Raw genomic sequence first — 17,338 nt, 5'->3', positions numbered from 1 at the left:
AAAAAATATTACCCAAAAGAAGAAATCATAAAATGCTAGGGGTAAGATATACCGGTGATCAAGGAGGTATCTGGGTCTGCCTCCTCAGCATGCATCACGAACACTCTCCCTGTAGTGTTCTTCTTCCTCGAGCAATTGGCCATCTGGTGCCCTGTCTCTTCACAATGAAAACAGACGCCTGCTCCTAGATGGCATGGTCCCGGATGCATCTTCTGGCACTTCGGGCAAGTAGGATGTCCTCCAGTATTAGGGGCCCCGCCCCTAGGCTGCTGTCTCTGCTGCTGTGGCTTCTGCTGGTTCGGACCCCTAGACGACCCAGTAAACTGCTTCTTCGCAGGAGGCTGCGAAGATGGTCGCTGAAACCCAGACTGAAACTGCCTCTTACTCTGCTGTTCCCTCTGAATCTCTCTCCTACCCTCCTCAAAACGCAAGGCTCTACTGACTGCAGCCTCATAAGTAGGGACGTCCGACATGCGAACGTCATGCTTGATTTCTGCCCTGAGCCCCTCAATAAACTGTCTCATCTTCTCAGGTGCACTCCCAGCAATCAACGGCACAAGGTGACAGCCCCTCTCGAACTGTCGGATGTACTCCACAACGGTCTTGTCCCCCTGTCGGAGACTCATGAACTCTCGGATCATGCGACTGCGCACGTCCTCAGTGAAATACTTGGAGTAAAACATCCTCCGGAAGTCTGCCCATAGCATAGTAGTCAGATTCACTCTTCGTGATGCACTCTCCCACCATAAGTCTGCATCACCCTTCAGCATGTATACTGCGCACCTCACCTTGTCCGCATCAGTCAACCCCATATAAGCAAAGATGCTCTCCAAAGAACGGATCCACCCCTCAGCAACGAGTGGATCTGTGGCACCTGTGAACTCCTTCGGTCCCTTCTTCTGGAACCTCTCCGCCACGTCCTCATCATGGGAAAGTCTCGAACGCGCCGCCTGCTGCTCCAACAGAGCAGTAATCCCAGCCATCATGTTTGCATTGGCTTGCTCCAATGCTGAAAGAGGGTTCTGCGGTGGTGGGGATCCCTCACGCCTGTTAACTGGTCTCGGAGGCATTTTGCACCACCACATATTTTTTTACGTAAATCGTCATGCATAACTAAGTACTTAAAAATTTTCTGCTAACATAAATACTTAAGTCTTAAACATGCTACTACTAAATCATACTAAAAGCAATTAAAACTTACAAACCGATAGCGTGGATTTCTGAGCTCGCATAACAGTGATGATCCCACCAAGAACGCGTCTCTGATACCAATTGAAACGACCAAATTTTCTAAAATAACATATGCGGAAATTTATTTTTTTTTTTTATATCCTAAGTAAAATAAATTTACATACATGCCCATACATATATGCACAACAATAAACAGATTTAAAAAAATAACTTAAATAAAATGCAACATTTTATACTTAAATATCTGAGTCAAACTTAAATAAAATACTGTCAAAACAATTAAATTAAAAGTTTGCATGCAATAAATTACTTAATAAAAATAGTATTAAAATTCGCCACTGAAAAGACTTAAAAGAAATAAATAAATAACAGAGTTTAAAATTCTTAAAAATATTCATAATGACTCAAACGACGGCTGCGGGGGATCACTACCTGTCTGCTCATACGTCCTCGCCGCCGGTAGATACTACATCTTCCTCTACATACTCACCTGCATCATATAAGTGTAGTGAGCCTAGAGGCCCAACATGCTAACATAACAAGGATTTAAAATAATTTAAATCACTGAAGTACTAATACATAACATACATATGAATGGGCATGCTAAAAATCATGAATCATAACTTAAAATCTTACTTAAACTTGATCTTAAATATAATCATATAATACATACATAAACATTGTTGAGCATAACATTTTTTTCTAACATCGCATGGTCATATCCATAGTGTAACCTTAAACTTAAAATGTTCGACTGATCAGTCTCTTAAAACCAACGTACGCGACGGTGACGAATCACCTCTTGCTGGTAGTAAACTACCCTTAAATTGACAGTAAACTGCTTTAACATGTGGGGGCTTGTCCCCCTTAAATTGTCACACTACTTCAACTTCCAACATAAAATTATTTTTCTTGCTCAACCTTAAACATTAAATCATGCCATAAAATTATTTCATGAATGCATGTACTTAAATAAAAAATGTGTGTCCTTCATATATATTTAATTTAATTTTTTTTACTAACATATAAATACTAAAATAACTTTCATGCATAAAATAATTAAATATATAATTAGGACACATACAATTTCTCATGGTTTGTACTGAACTGCTGGCCCTAACACTCAAGCCTATTTTCTTAAATTCTGGCCCATTAACACTGAGACTGACCCATTAACATACTTAAGCCCATTAACACATTTCTAAGCCCAATAAATCAATTAAAGCCCATTAGCACATACTTGGCCCAATAACAACTTAATCTGGCCCAATGGGCCCAAAAGCCCAAAGACTGGCCCAATAACTTCCATGGGCTCCCAAGCCCATAAAAATTATCGGGCTAACTTAATTTAATTTAATTAAGCCCAATAACAATTAAATTCAACCCAAATAATTAAATGAAACCCAATTAAATTTTAAGATTTAATTAGGCCCATTTAACACTTAATTAAACTTAAAACTTAAAAATAAAAATACCCGAGCCCGACTCACTTAACCCTAACCCGGACCTGGACCTAACTAACATAACCCATGACTTTCCAGACCCGACCCGGACCCAACAACCCGACCCGGATCCACTCTAAACCCTAAACCCGAAGCCCCCCCTCTCAGCTGCCCTCGGCTGCGTGCAGCAGCCCTTCAAGGGCTGCTGCCGCTCTAGTCCGGCCACGACTAGCCGGACCACCGCCGACAGGATCTTCCCAAGGTCCTGTCGGTCCTAACCTGGCCACGGGTCGGCTGGTTCTCGGCCCTGCATGCACCAGCCGACCCCTCTTCTCCCAAACCCTAACCTGCGAACCCATGGACACAAATCTGATGCAACTCGACTCCAGCCCTGTTCCAGCCTTAACCCTGGCCATGGCTCGACTCCTAGGACCCCAACACACCCCTTGACTCTTGAACCAGCAGACCGATCCAATCCCATAACAGAAAACGTGGGGTTTTGCATGAAACAAAGCAAAAATCTTGAGTTTACCATGTTCTAGCCAAGAACTAAACATAAAACGTGAATTGCCTCAAAAAAATCTGACATCAGTGCATTAAATAGCTTATATGGTGTTGAGAAAGAATTAAACATGCCTTTCGTCGTTTTCCTTGAATAACACGCGATCGCGGGAGCACCGGGACGAAGAACGGACCAAAATCTCCAAAAAAAATATTGTTTGATCGGCTATAGGGCTGAGTTTTCTGGTAAATAAACGTGAGGAGGGTTGATGATGAAGATAGGAGGCGGCTGATGGGAGAATCAACGTAGGGTAGGAATTTATCTTATGTTTAATACTAAGTTAATATTTAAAATAATAAGCATCTAGATAATATACCTAAAAATATAATTAAAACTCTCTAAAAAATATAATAATCTGATACAAAATCCTTAAATCCCGAAATAATATAATAGGAAATTTTTTAAAATTAATAAAAGTCAATAAAATGACTTATTTTGGCTAAAAATCAACCCTTAAATAAATATATAAATAAATACTAAAATTTTCTTGACAAAATACCTTAAAATATTATTTTAAGGCTCATAAAACTCATAAAATATTTTTGGGTAAATATTTTGGCATTTCGTCCGTCCACGATCCCAACTACGCGATTAAAACCAATAATTCCTTAAAAAATCTAAAATACAATAACTGTACGCGATCAAAACCAATAATTCCTTAAAAAATCTAAAATACAATAACTGCGGGTTAAATGATTACATAAATTTAAATCATGCAAATAATTCACATAATAACACATAAATGTCATTTAACCCAAATATAAATTTTAAATAATTAATTTCCTTAATTATGCATGCGAATTTATGTATTAAAATTTTCCGGGTGTTACAATACTCATGTGTTATTTAATATATAGATTTACTTGAATAAAAACTAAAGACACTTTTTTCGATCAAACCCGGCAAGTTGTTCATAGAACTTGAAGCTTGATCACAATTGTTCAACACAATTCAGACATTTTAAAAGAACGATATTTACTAGTTAATTATATGGCTTACCATATCATTCTAATAATAAAAAAATAAATACTTAATACTTAATTATAAAATATTTGAGTTGTTACATGTATATTCCCTTTGAATCTTTGAATGACATTGATAGCTAACGATGATTGGAGCGTATGAAATGATGTTTTCGAATTTTACATACCACTGGAGAGCACCGTCTGAAGGCAAGGAGTTTTTTTCTGGAGGGCCGTGTTTGTAAGTAATGGAAATCTGTTTTCGGTCCACTACTGCAGGAACGAGATCAGTTACTTAGGATGATTTTCGTACCGCATTCTCGAAGTTTTATTTTTCTCTTGCCCTACGCCAGGCCAAATCTATAGATCTCTTGTCTCATAAGCAAGGGAACATGTCAGTGGATGAGTATCAGCAGAAGTTCTTTGAACTCTTACCGTATTACCTCATATCCACTCCAGCTTCAGAGCGAAGCATGACTACTTTCTTCATGACCTGAACCAGGATATCTTCGACCGGGTGTCAGTCTGCGACGATCCGACGTCCTACGAGGGGTTGGTGAACCTTTGTAGACAGGACGATATCAGTTGCAGCGAGGTAGGATTCTGGACTCTACTTGACCTTTTGGTAATTTGCGGCTGCGAGCCCAGTCCTTTAAGAAGTCTGATTTTTCTAATACTTTATCTTGTTCGAGGGGAGTCCACCGCTTTGGCCAGAAGAAGGGACTGTGATCATTGTGATGAGAACCATCCGACTGATAAATGTCATAAAACAATCGGAGAATGTTTTCGTTGCGGAGATGTTGGGCATCTCAAGAAGGACTGTCCGTAGACAAATGGAGGACAACCATCTGATGTTTGGTTCTCAGGCTACGGTGTAGCAGAAGCCGTCATCATTGTCGGTGGGATGATCTAGTCGTCAATCCCGTGTACCGAGCCAAGTGTTTACCCTCTACCATGATCAGGAAATGGAGGGAATGAAAGGTCATCGCAGGTACATTTAATTTATGTGGCATACCTATATTTGTCATTATTGATACTGTGTATATCATTCCTTCATTTCTCACCAATTTGTTAAGAGTTACCAATTACCCTATGTCTCCCTAGATGTTGTACTTTATGTTTCCACACCGACATGTTAGTTAGCTTTAGCTAAACTTCTTGTGGTAGGTTGTCTGTTGGAATTTGAAGGTAACGTACTGACTACGAATTTAATTATCTTATCCGTGGAGGATTTTGATTGTATCTTGAGTATCGAAGTACTGACCTTGTATCGAGCGACGGTCGATGGCTATCAGAGGCTTTTGCATTTTCGTCCGAGGTAATCTGGTATTTGGTTCTTTTACGGGGAGGGAGAGCGAACCCCAAAGCCGTTGGTGTCCGCTCTGAGAGTCTGTCGTGCTTTGGAGTTGGGAGGGAGAAGGCTACCTCATATACACACTTGATGAAACCGTTGGTATTGTGGATATCGAGAACATACCGATAGTCAATTAATTTCTTAATGTATTTTCGGATGAGATTCCTGGATTTTCTCCAATCTGAGAAGTGGAATTCGGGATCAAGCTTTTGCCATGGACAACTCTGATTTCTAGAGCTTCATATCGTCTAGAGTTGTCGGAGATGCGAGAGTTAAAACAAAAGCTACAGGATTTCTTGGAAATGGGGTATATTCATCCTAGTGTGTCTCCGTGGGGAGCACAGACTCTCTTTGTCCAAAAAAAAAGGATGGATCTATGCATCTGTGCATAACCATTAAGAATAAGTACCCCTTACGCCGTATTGATGATTTGTTTGAGCAGTTGTAGAGTACCTATTTTTACTCTAAGATCAATTTGAGATCTGATTAGCATCAGATGAGAATCCGTGATCAATATATTCTTAAGACAGCGTTTCGCAACAGGTATGAGCATTATGAGTTCTTAGTAATACCCTTTGGGTTGACTAGCGCGCCAGCCGCGTTCATGGATCTGATGAATTGTAACTTCCGAGACTACATGGATGAGTTTGTTGGGGTCTTCATAGATGATATCTTGGTCTACTCAAATTGTTTGAATGACCATGCGAGACATTTGGAGATTCTTCTCCAGAATCTACGAGAAAATCAGCACTATGCAAAATTGAGTAAGTGTGAGTACTAGATCAATCAAGTGGTTTTCCTTTGTTACATTATATCCAGCAAAGGGATTTCTGTGAATCTGAGAAGGATTGAGGTTGTCTTGAATTCGCCACATCCAACCACGGTGGCTAAGATCCGAATTTTTCTCGGTCTAGTAAGCTATTCTCGACGATTTATTACAAATTTCTCTCAATTAGCGAGACTCTTGACGCAACTCACTCGAAAGGATGTACCATACAAATGGCCATCAGAATGTGAAGAAAGTTTTGGAGGGCTTCATAGGTGTTTGACTTCAGTGCCGATACCAACTCTACCGTCAAGTTTCGAAGGGTATATTGTATATATCAATGCATCCAAGCTAGGATTGGGTTGTGTTCTGATGCAGAATGGTCATGTGATTGTGTATGCATCCCGACAGTTGAAAAAACATGAAGATAATTATTCAGTTCATGATTTGAAACTGGAAACGATTGTGTTTGCTTTAAAGATTTGGTAACATTATCTCTAAGGTGAAATATTTGAGATTTATATTGATCACAAGAGCTTGAAGTATAGCTTCATTCAAACAGAGTTGAATATGCGGCAAGGACGATGGATGTATTTGCTAAAAGATTATGATTATGATATCAAATAGCATTCGGGGTCAGCAAATCTTACAGCGGATGCTCTTAGTCGCAAGGTAAGAATATCAGCTCTCCAAAACAATGTGGTTGCAAGCACAATCCTAGAGTGTTGTTCGTTGGGATTTCATTTTCGTCACAAAAAAAGTGATGGTAAGTGTTCGGGTATCTAACATCTTATCCGAACCAGATTTGTGTCCATGAACAAGGAAGCCCGATTTTCTGATCCGAAAGTGCAAAAGTTAGCTAGACTAGCTAATGGAGACAACACGTCTGGTTTCACATTTCAGACAGATGAAACTTTGTGTTTGTCAGTAAGGATTGTGGTTCCAGAAGATTCTGAGGTGAGTTATGAAATTCTAGCCCAGATTTACCGGAGCAAGCTAAGCATTCACCCAGAAAGCACGAAAATGTATAAGGTTCTGAGGACTCGATTCAGGTGTAAAGGCATAAAGCGCAATGTCTATCAATATTTATCCAGGTGCTTGATGTATCAACAGGTTAAAGCTGAACACCGACGACCTAGAGCTTTTCTTCTTAATATACCGATTCTTGAATGGAAATTAGAGCATATCACAGTGGACTTTGTGACCATTTGTCGTTGTCTTCGAAGAATTGTGATTCAATTTGGGTCGTAGTGGATCGAATCACAAAATCAGTGATTTTCTCCCATATAACATAGATTACACCTTTGATCGTATCACTCGCTTGTATATTCAGGAGATAGTATGATCGCATGGTATACCTGTTAGTATCGTTAATGACAAAGATTTTCAGCGAGCATTTGGTACGACTTTGATTCTGAGTACCGTTTATAGACAGATGATCAGTATGAGAGGACCATTCGCACACATGAAGATATGTTACGGACTTGTACCATGGATTTTGGCCCGGCTTGGAAAAACCCATTTTATTTACAAACAATGACATAAACATCATTGCTCAACTTTTTGGTTGTCTTCTCAACTGACCAGTCTCACTATTGCAAGTTGTTGGGACTGAGGTGGTCGATTGATCACCTTCTCTGCTTTGTAGCTCAAATTCATAAGTTTTTATGTCTGCAAAAATATCAATAACTAAAGCTTGTTTAAGTCTTTTGATTTCCTCATGGACATAGTTTTTACATCTCATTCTTTGGACAATCTTCGCATAACTTTCAATATTACTTCTATATTGGGGTAGATCTTTCCAAGTGCAGTCAATTCAATGACAATGTTTTCAACTCGTTCATCAAACTCAATCATGATCTCTCCAATCTTCATCTTGGTGATGTCAAATTTCTGAGTTGCAACAGATAACTTGTTTCCTTTGTCTGCTCGTTGCCTTCACAAAGTTGAATCAACTTTTCTCAAGTATCTTTAGCATTTTTACATATCTTGATCTTGCTAAAGGTGTTTTTATCAAGGGTCTTGTACAAATATCTTTGGTCATTTTCCAAATTTGCTTTCTTCTTACCATCAGTCGTCCATTAACTTCTCGGCTTCTCTATCGTCTGTGGGGCACCACTGCTGATGGAAACAACGGTGTAGGCTTTGATTATGGTAATGGGATCATCTGTGATGACATACCACATGTAATCATCATGTGCAGCTATATGAGCTTGCATACTGATCTTCCAGTCGTCAAAATCCTCTTTGGAGAACATTGGAATCTTGTTGTAGGACGACATCTTGATAAATGTGTTCAAAGTAAGAAAGAGCCTCTCTGATACCATTTGTTAGGGTCGGTGAGTGTGTGTAGAGGGAGGGAGGTGAATACACCATTGCTTCTTCGATTTTTTATGACTTCGTTCAGTCGTATCACGATTGAACTACTTGTTTCTTACTTAACTGTAGATGTCAAATGATCAACGATGATATGTGTGGAAAAAGATCAAATGTCTGATTGAATAAAAAAGGAGGAATTGTTAGATTTTATAAATTTTGGTGATGTGTTGTAAATTCATAGAAAGCCAAGTAGAAAGTCTATCTATGAAAAACAGCAGAAGAACCTCTACCTTGCAAATCAACATAACCTTAGTTAATTTTCCCCAAAAACATAAGCAGTAGTTTTACCCCTATGCTGCTAGTATCATGTTTCAAATAAACTAATATGTTTCAGTAAGCGTGTATTTTTTTCAGTGTTCTAAAAAACTTGATTAAGTATCACTTAATTTCGTTTAAACTTGAAGCTTTCCCAAAACGTTTCGCTTTGGCTAAAAGCGATAAAAAAAACAGTCAGACATAGGTTGATCATGTCAAGTATCATTAAATACACCGTCATTTATGTGGTCGTTATGTACAATAGTACATTTTTTTACTTAAATGAACCGTACAAGACTATTTATTGCTCACAACCATTTTAAGTATAAAACTAATAACGAGACTACTTTTGGTACAGGTACTCCTAAGGGATGAAAATTTTGTTTTAAATTTGAACGTTGAAATCTCTCTAAAAAGGCTCCATGAGGATTCTCAAGGGCTCTATCGAATCTGAATATTCTTGTGAATCATCTTTGTGAGACTCAAGCTTTTCAAGAACACTGAAAGTCTAATAAAACCATCACACGACCAAAAGTTCTATCAGATCCAAAATATCATTCATGATAATGCTACTCACACTCATTCATTGTATTATCTACTATATAGAGTGAAGTGATTGTAATACGTGTAAACAGTCTTTATCAGAACTAGTATTCTCAATGCATTGTATTGTAATACTAGGAGTTTCAGTATGCAAGGGTAAGACCTGATGACGTGGTTTTGTATAAATGTGTATCAATCAAAGTCTTCTTGTGATATCTTCTGAAAATAAAAGGAGAGGGAATATTTTTGTCTTTTGAACTTCCAAAAACAAATATTGTGTTACCTTATCTTCTTTTGTCTTTTGTTTCATTAGTCATGTGGACTGTTTCCGCACTTTATAGTAGTCTGTTGCACTTAAAAAGAACGAGACCGACTTCTGACTCCTTATAACAGTTAGAGGCACACTTTTTAGAAGTAGAAGAACGAAAATTATTGAGTGTTTATTCAACCTCTTTTAAACACTCCATCGATCCTGACAAATGACACTCCACTTCATGCCACATTATATCTTAACAAAACTTTTATATCAAAAGTATTAATTATCACGATTGATATGAACCAGATCAATTTATCTAACGAATACCCATCTTTATGTTGTTTGCATGCAGAATAATTAATACAACAATGTGTCCTCGTCAGCTATTAATGACTTAATTAAACACAAATTAAACATGACAAACAAAAGTTTTTTAGATAAAATTTTAAACCACTTTTTGTACTTGAATATTAAATTTTCATTTGTATAGAATTTTTCTACCAAAAAAAAAAAACCTAAACCTAAACCTAAACCTAAACCTTAACCTAAACCTAAACCTAAATCCTCTTCAACCTTCACCAAAAAGATAAATCCCTATTTTTAAAAAAAAATAGGATGAGATCCCAGAAGCCACAACTATTAAATTTGTTATTTGAGAATTTTATATTGTTTCGAACTTGAAAATTTAACATCCATTCGTAAATTAGTCATACTTATGTGTTATTTAATATATAGATTTACTTAAATAAAAACTAAAGACACTTTTTCCCTATCAAACCCAGCAAGTTTTTCACAGAACCTAAAGCTTGATCACAACCGTTCGACACAATTCACACATTTTAAAAGATCGATATTTACTATTTTATATGGCTTACCACATCATTCTAATAATAAAAAATAAATACTTAATACTTAATTATAAAATATTTGAGTTGTTACATGTATAATCCCTTTGAATCTTTCAATGACATCGATAGCTAACGAGGACACGTTGCGGGCAGATTCTTAAGAACCGAGCTAATGTTAAAAAAAGCTTCACATTGATCCTCTTAATGCTACAGGTAGATTCAACATCACCCAGATACCATAGAATGGGGTAGGCCTCTTTGCCCACAGGATGATCGACAAGTAAAAAAAATGCTCCTTGCTACCAAAATAGGATGGCACTACGAAGATATTCAAAGCTAACTAAGCCGAAAATGAGTGGGAAAATACAATGGCCGAAGTACCGAGTTGGAACCAAAATTATCAAATGGTTCACCATAGACCAGACATGTAGAGCTCAGAAACAGAAATTAGCATAGAGGAAGTACAACAATTGACATGCCTAACAGATGAGCACAGTTACTCTGATATAGTTCCAATTACGAGGTTGGGAAAAGAAAGATCACAATATAATTGTTCGAATTAAGTTTCAGAACAAACGGAGTTTATTACGGAAAAGTAGAGGAGAATTGAAACATCAACAGTCAAACCAACACAGAAAAGTAGAGGAGAATGGCGAAGACATTACAAGCCGAATAAGTGAATAACCATATAACGGATGGAGAAGTCTACTGGAACAGCTTCCTTATGCTGACCATAAAGTTCTTTTCAAAATCAGGCACGGCGAGAGTAATACCCGGATACTTCCCCCCTAGCAGAATGATGATCGGTAGGTGGACCTATATGACGAAGGTCACGCTCCAACCCTGCCCGAGCAGGATATTCTGCAGAATATGTAGGTTCCATGTATGCTGGACGTGCTCGGTATGAAAGATATGAATCCCTGCTGCCGATGTCATCGAGCCGCCTAGATTCTAAATGTGGTGGAGGGGGGTCACGGTGGTCCAGCAGTAACTTTCGCCCATAAGAATCACGGGTCTCAACAAACCGATCATCTCTATAAACATCATGATGATCTGATAAAGGATCCCTCCTGTAAGTGATATAAGGGTTGGATTGTGGGATGGCTCGGGGAGGACTACGATGCAGCAAATATGAATCTTGCCTCTCATTGTACGGATCATGGCGATCTATGTGTGCTCTCTGTCCATCTCTGTAAGGAGATGGCCGCTCTAGCTGTATATCTCGCCCATCTCTACGAGGATCATGACGATCCGTGGGTGGATCTCGCCTAACCCCGTAAAAATCACGATGTTCTCGCCCATCTCTGTAAGAATCAAGTCGTTCTACGGGTGGATCTCGCCCATCTCTGTAAGAATCACGTCGTTCTATGGGTGGAGCTCGCCCATCTCTATAAGAACCACGTTGTTCTGTGGGTGGATCTCGTCGATCTCTATAAGGATCGCCATGGCTTAGAGGACCATCTTGATAAGGATCGCTGATTTCTAAATACGGATATTTCCTGTAAGGATCCTCTTCCAAAGTCCTATCATGTGCATATAAACGAACAGAAGATGGTAGAGGTGAGGGAACCCGTAAAGGCAGTGGTCCTCGCACTGGTGAAACTTGGACCCTCCTTTGACGCTTATGAGAACGGTCATGGTATTTGAGCTTGTCCCTCACTGAACCGAGCCTGTCCTCATCTGCTTTACGTATCCTAAGTCTGCCTCTACGTACAGTTGAGTGGTTCTCTGATCTACGACTCCTGCCTGACTTTATTAGGTGCTGTCCTTTGCTCTTAGCCAGAAAAAGTTTGCACAACCTATTGACCTGGAAAATTAATATTGAATACAACCAAGATGACAAATCAAAATGAAATGTCAGTATAGACATTCTCACTGTCATGCTACCAAACTAGTCCTTGAGAACATTGTGTCAGCCAAGGAGGTTGCCAAGATACCTGTACTGAAGTCAGTTTGCAATCAAACTTATTCTTTGAATAGTAGTTATCCTTAATAACCTTCTTGAACTTCTCCTCAGCTATAGGCAAACAATCTTTCAGAACTCTGAATCGAACCTGAAACAATAACCGTCTTCAAATCAAAACACAAGGTTCAGCACACTCTTGGGTATTTATATGACTTGCTGAATGCATTGGAAAAGCACTCAGAAAATACCAAATCTATTATCTTCTCAAGGATGAGAACCATCGAACTTGACCAACTCGACCATTCAAAATCTTAACCCAATTACAATAATCTCATTTTGATAAAAATGATGCGTAAATATTTTATTCCAGTGGAAAGCTAATCAGGCACTCTATACGTTGATTACAGTATTCCTTTAACCTTCTTTGGGCATAGTTGACCAGCAACGAGAGAGAAACAATGTCGAGGGTAAACTTGAGGATATATTCAAATGATACGAGTCACATAATGTGCTTGTGAATATTGAAGGCTTAACATGTTGTAGGTTATGAGAAAATTTCCCATGCCCATGGAACTATCGTTAATATACATTTGACAAATTCTTGTTCAAACCAATTTTTTTTGTGAGAAATTCTTGTGCAAACAAATTATCCTACAATCAGAGTAAAATTAACAGTATGCATCGTTTTGTGGTTTATGGCCTTCACCTGCAAAAAAAAATCAGAAGCTGTACAATTACTTCTAATATTTTCTTTTACTGGATCTGCATTTCTCCTTACAGCTCAAACTTTTACAAATTGTAGTCCTTCTAAGACATCAAGAGAGAAGTTCTCCTCGAGGTCTCATGACTTGAGCTGCTACTCAAAGTAGAACGTGACTGATACTTTTCCCACTTTTCAATAATTTTTGCCCTATAGATCTAAGGCAAGAAGTATTTCCCAATTTTGTCTGAGAATTCAAAATATTCTTTCAACCCTTCCCAAACATGGCTTTTAGCTTCCGACTGAATAACCTGATCAACCATACTGTTCTCAACCTTAAAACATTGATAAAATATTAAAGTCACTATCCAGGACTCAACTCCCAGTTAGGTCTAACTTCTTAGAGTTGCCTAGCTCGAATTCGAATATGAAAAAGTAAATAGAATTCGGCTCGATTTAGTTTGTTTGACTCCTTAGCTACAACTACAAAGAGACACTTTACCAAGTAAACATTGATGAACTGAAGTTTACGCTTCTTAACATCTTCACTGAATAGAAATATAGAATTTACCAACCTGTCCATAATGGCGCCTATATCATCTCCCTGGAAATTCTCGTTATCAAGTATAGATTGAGCAATATATGAAATGTATGCATAGCATAGATCATACACACATATACGAACCTGAGATGGAAACTGTGAATTGAAGGCCTTCGGTTCAATGTTATAACCACCAGGTCCAGCAGCTTTATAGATTCCATTCAACAATTTCAGATCAACATCATACAGAAATAGCCTCATCCCAGGATAAATCTTTTCAACTGTATCTTTCTTGCTTGCCGGCAACCCAAGAACCCTATATCGGAAACAGTCTTCCTTTGTTGTTGAACTACACATGAAAATCATTCCCATGCTCTCAACTCTCTCTTTAGCCTTTCTCTTGCGTGATGATTCTGGCTTATGTGCGTCTGTAGATTTCAACATCTTTGAGCTCGCTGGTTGCACCTTATTTCTACTCTTTCCTGTGGATTTATCCACCTCCTCTTTCAAGCATGCTTTCACTTTCACAGTAACAGGCTCTTGTGTTTTTCCTCCATCACCGTTTGTTATTTCTTTTTCTTTTTTCTTAACTTCATCTTCCATTACCACATTATCCTCTTTGGACTCGTCTTCTCCTGTCTGTAACTCGACATTATTCTCATCTTCTCGTGTTTGTATCTCGTCATTATTCTCATCTTTGTCAAAAGTATCTTCTTCATTGACATCTTCAAAATTTTCTTCATCATCTTCCTCCGTGCTCTCTCCAGAATAAATTTCATCATCTTCAGAACTGTTTAGGTCCTCTTCAGCGGAATTATCATCATTCATTTCTGCCATAATCTCATTTTCATCTTTGTCCACCGTAATTGCTTTTTTTATTCGTAAACTGTAAGTTTCTTCTTGTTTTCCACTTTCTGCCTGGTCAAGTGATATTTCTACTTTATCTTCACATTGAACAGCAGCCTTGGGTGGTTCCACATCCACTTGAACAAGATCAGAAGTCTTTGACTGATCTAATGCTTTTGCAGAAGCTTCATTTTCCTTACGAGCTTTATTAGAGCTTCTAGTAAGTCTCTTGGCATGCACCATTGCCAGCTCTGTGAAGCCAAAGCAGATTATGTATAAATTCTTCACTCACTGGATGGCAATATACTAAAAATAAAGACATCCAGCTTGGTAAGATTAATCCATATACACCGCAAATGCAAATTCTTCAGTGAACACGAGCATCAACCAAATGATTCAATGCTTGTCTGTGGATTGTCAATTTTGGGTCCACAATAGCTTCAATTAACCTGCGGGATCTCAGTTCTGGACCTTAGCCTCTAGAACCAAGGGGCCCTGAGAGTACTCACCAATTGAAATTATCAATTGGTAAATTATAACCCTGTTTAACGGACTATGAAGGCTTGTATCTTATTTCGTACAAGGAGGATCAAAGCCAGCCCTCCAATCCCCACGCAAGGCAACTCGGAATGTGCAATGAAGTTTTTTCTCATACCTAAACCAACTCTAAGTCTAAACAAAGTTTAACAGGAATAACACTAAAGTTCTGCTAGAAAATTCCAAAGCCAACAGTGGTCAAGGTGATGCAGTATTTTATGTTTAATCCATTTAATGTGTCAAAAAATTTAAGATAAAGCCCATAATCGTGAACATAACAGTGCTGAGTGCAAAAATAAAGACCAATCAATAATAGAAAACAAGAAGCTGTGAAGGGGTGAAAACTAACCCGCTGATTGAATAAATCATGGCCGGCAACAATCAAGATCTTCATATATTCAAATTAAAAGTAAGTTCCCTACTATTCATCCTTTTACAAATATTCCTACATTACATTCACATAGAAACTGGAATCCGAAATAGAGAGAACATAGCATTTATTATGTAATGACTTTTTCCAATTTCATTGTATGAAGTCTCAATTACGTATTTGCGCCTTCATGAATATACTTCTGAAATGGCCACATACTAGTATCTCATCGTGTCCGACACTTCTCGGATAAAAATACTTAATGAAGATACATTGGATCCTCCAAAGCCTTATCTTAGAGTCTTGATGTAGAAATAAGAAGTGGGTTATTTTTTATTTTCAAATAGTCATTGTCATTTTTGTTTAAAAAAATTAATACAAATTATATAAGAAATTGAAAATTTTAAATTTATAATTGCATTTTAATTCATTGATAATGTGATATATATGATTATACAGCACAAGTTTTTAGAATATTGAGCATATTTATGCAATGAAACGTATATGAGTGTGCATATACACATATATATATATAAAGCAGTTTCATCCTCCTGTATCCTAATCTTTGAAAGCAGTTTCAACCCCAAAACGGTATTTTATCTGTTCAAACAGACAATCTAAATCTGATTCTAAAGGCCATAATTTATTCGATCCATAATATAATACCAGTGAGCTGAATCTTTAAAACTTTACCATGAGCAGAACCGAATAAATTTTTACAACCCTAAATTGGTATCTTTTCAAATACACAATCTAAATCCGATCCTAAAAGCCATAATTTATTCAGATTAACTTCCAATCACTTCTCCACAATCTAATTTCCCCAAACCCCAATTACTCACCGCACAACATATCATATACTCTACTTCCAATATGGAACTGTATTCAAACCCTAAACCATTAACATCAAACTGATGAAGCCAAGAACGCGGCCAAGCCACCCCGGTGAAAGGGTTTATTCATCCAATTACTACAAAAAACATAAAAGGGAAGAACTTGAAACAACCAACACAAAAAGAATTCCCAAATTGCAATTTTGAACAAACGCCAACAATAACACAAGAAACCCCAATCCCAAGCAAAATCAATTACCACGCCGTAGAGATTAGCAAAAATCAAAAGAGAAATTGAGCGACGACTCACCTCCGGGCGGCGAATATTTTCACCAGATCGAACGAACCAGGAAAATTAGTGGGTATCCGCGGCGTAGGTTTTCGCGTGAAGCCACTCGTTAGTTAGAAAAGTGTCTGAATTAAATATATATTATATTCGAAATATAAATATTGTACAAGCAAGTCGCTTCGGAGCGGGTTTTGTTCAACGGGCATAGGTCCGCAAAACTCCGGGCCGGCACTTTAAGCAATTTGGTAAACATGGCCTGGGCCCAAGGGCCAATCTTTTGAGGTTGGCTCTCATATAGCCCACCAATTTGGTAAACATGGACTGGGCCCAAGGTTAAATCTTTTGAGGTAGGCTCTCATTTAGCCCACCAATATAACATTTTCACTATTGAAAATCCAAAAAGCATTTTTGGCATGGTAGCATCCAGTGTTCCGATCATATGAGAAAAGTCATCTTCGAGATCCATGTAAAACTCTTATCCACGAAAAGTAAATCCCAAGGAACAACACTCACTAGTAGAAAAAAAGCCTTTAATGACACACAAAAATGTCATTATACGAAACTTTTGGTGACATTTACAATAAATGTCGTTTATTCTAATGTCGTCTTAGCCTCGATGACATTTTGTAATGTCAGCATAAGATATCAAGGTTGACTTTACAAGTGTCACAAATTAGAGATTTAAAGAAAATAGAAAATGCCAAGAAATGTTACTTTTAATGACACTTATGTGTGTCTTATACATTTATTTATAATGA

At 37.9% G+C, this 17,338-nt stretch overlaps 1 protein-coding gene and 1 long non-coding RNA gene across 2 annotated transcripts; both read right to left on the bottom strand.

The window, feature by feature from the left end:
- Positions 1-1,293: 1,293 nt before the first annotated feature.
- Positions 1,294-6,170, bottom strand: LOC140891526 (uncharacterized). Its single transcript, XR_012152542.1, has 2 exons — positions 4,346-6,170; positions 1,294-1,681 (listed from the first exon to the last, which is right to left on the bottom strand). It is a non-coding gene; the product is annotated as an uncharacterized lncRNA (long non-coding RNA).
- A 4,925-nt stretch (positions 6,171-11,095) lies between these two features.
- LOC140891510 (uncharacterized) lies at positions 11,096-16,702 on the bottom strand. The gene is made up of 4 exons (XM_073300032.1): positions 16,602-16,702; positions 13,850-14,802; positions 12,496-12,612; positions 11,096-12,365 (listed from the first exon to the last, which is right to left on the bottom strand). The coding sequence occupies exons 2-4, from the start codon at positions 14,792-14,794 to the stop codon at positions 11,310-11,312; spliced, it is 2,118 nt and encodes a 705-aa protein (XP_073156133.1). The 5' UTR covers positions 14,795-14,802; positions 16,602-16,702; the 3' UTR covers positions 11,096-11,309.
- Positions 16,703-17,338: the final 636 nt, after the last annotated feature.

This window comes from Henckelia pumila, chromosome 1 (genome assembly GCF_033568475.1).
Source record: "Henckelia pumila isolate YLH828 chromosome 1, ASM3356847v2, whole genome shotgun sequence".
NCBI classification, from domain to species: domain Eukaryota; kingdom Viridiplantae; phylum Streptophyta; class Magnoliopsida; order Lamiales; family Gesneriaceae; genus Henckelia; species Henckelia pumila.
This window is presented reverse-complemented; position numbering and strand designations above follow the sequence as displayed.

Coding starts and splice junctions, on each gene's coding strand:
- LOC140891510 (XM_073300032.1), bottom strand. CDS start 14,794: ATGGTGCATGCCAAGAGACTTACTAGAAGCTCTAATAAAGCTCGTAAG. Junction 12,613..13,849: donor ATTCACAGTTTCCATCTCAG/GTTCGTATATGT, acceptor TTATTGTTTCAG/GTTCGATTCAGAGTTCTGAA. Junction 12,366..12,495: donor GCAAACTGACTTCAGTACAG/GTATCTTGGCAA, acceptor TTAATTTTCCAG/GTCAATAGGTTGTGCAAACT.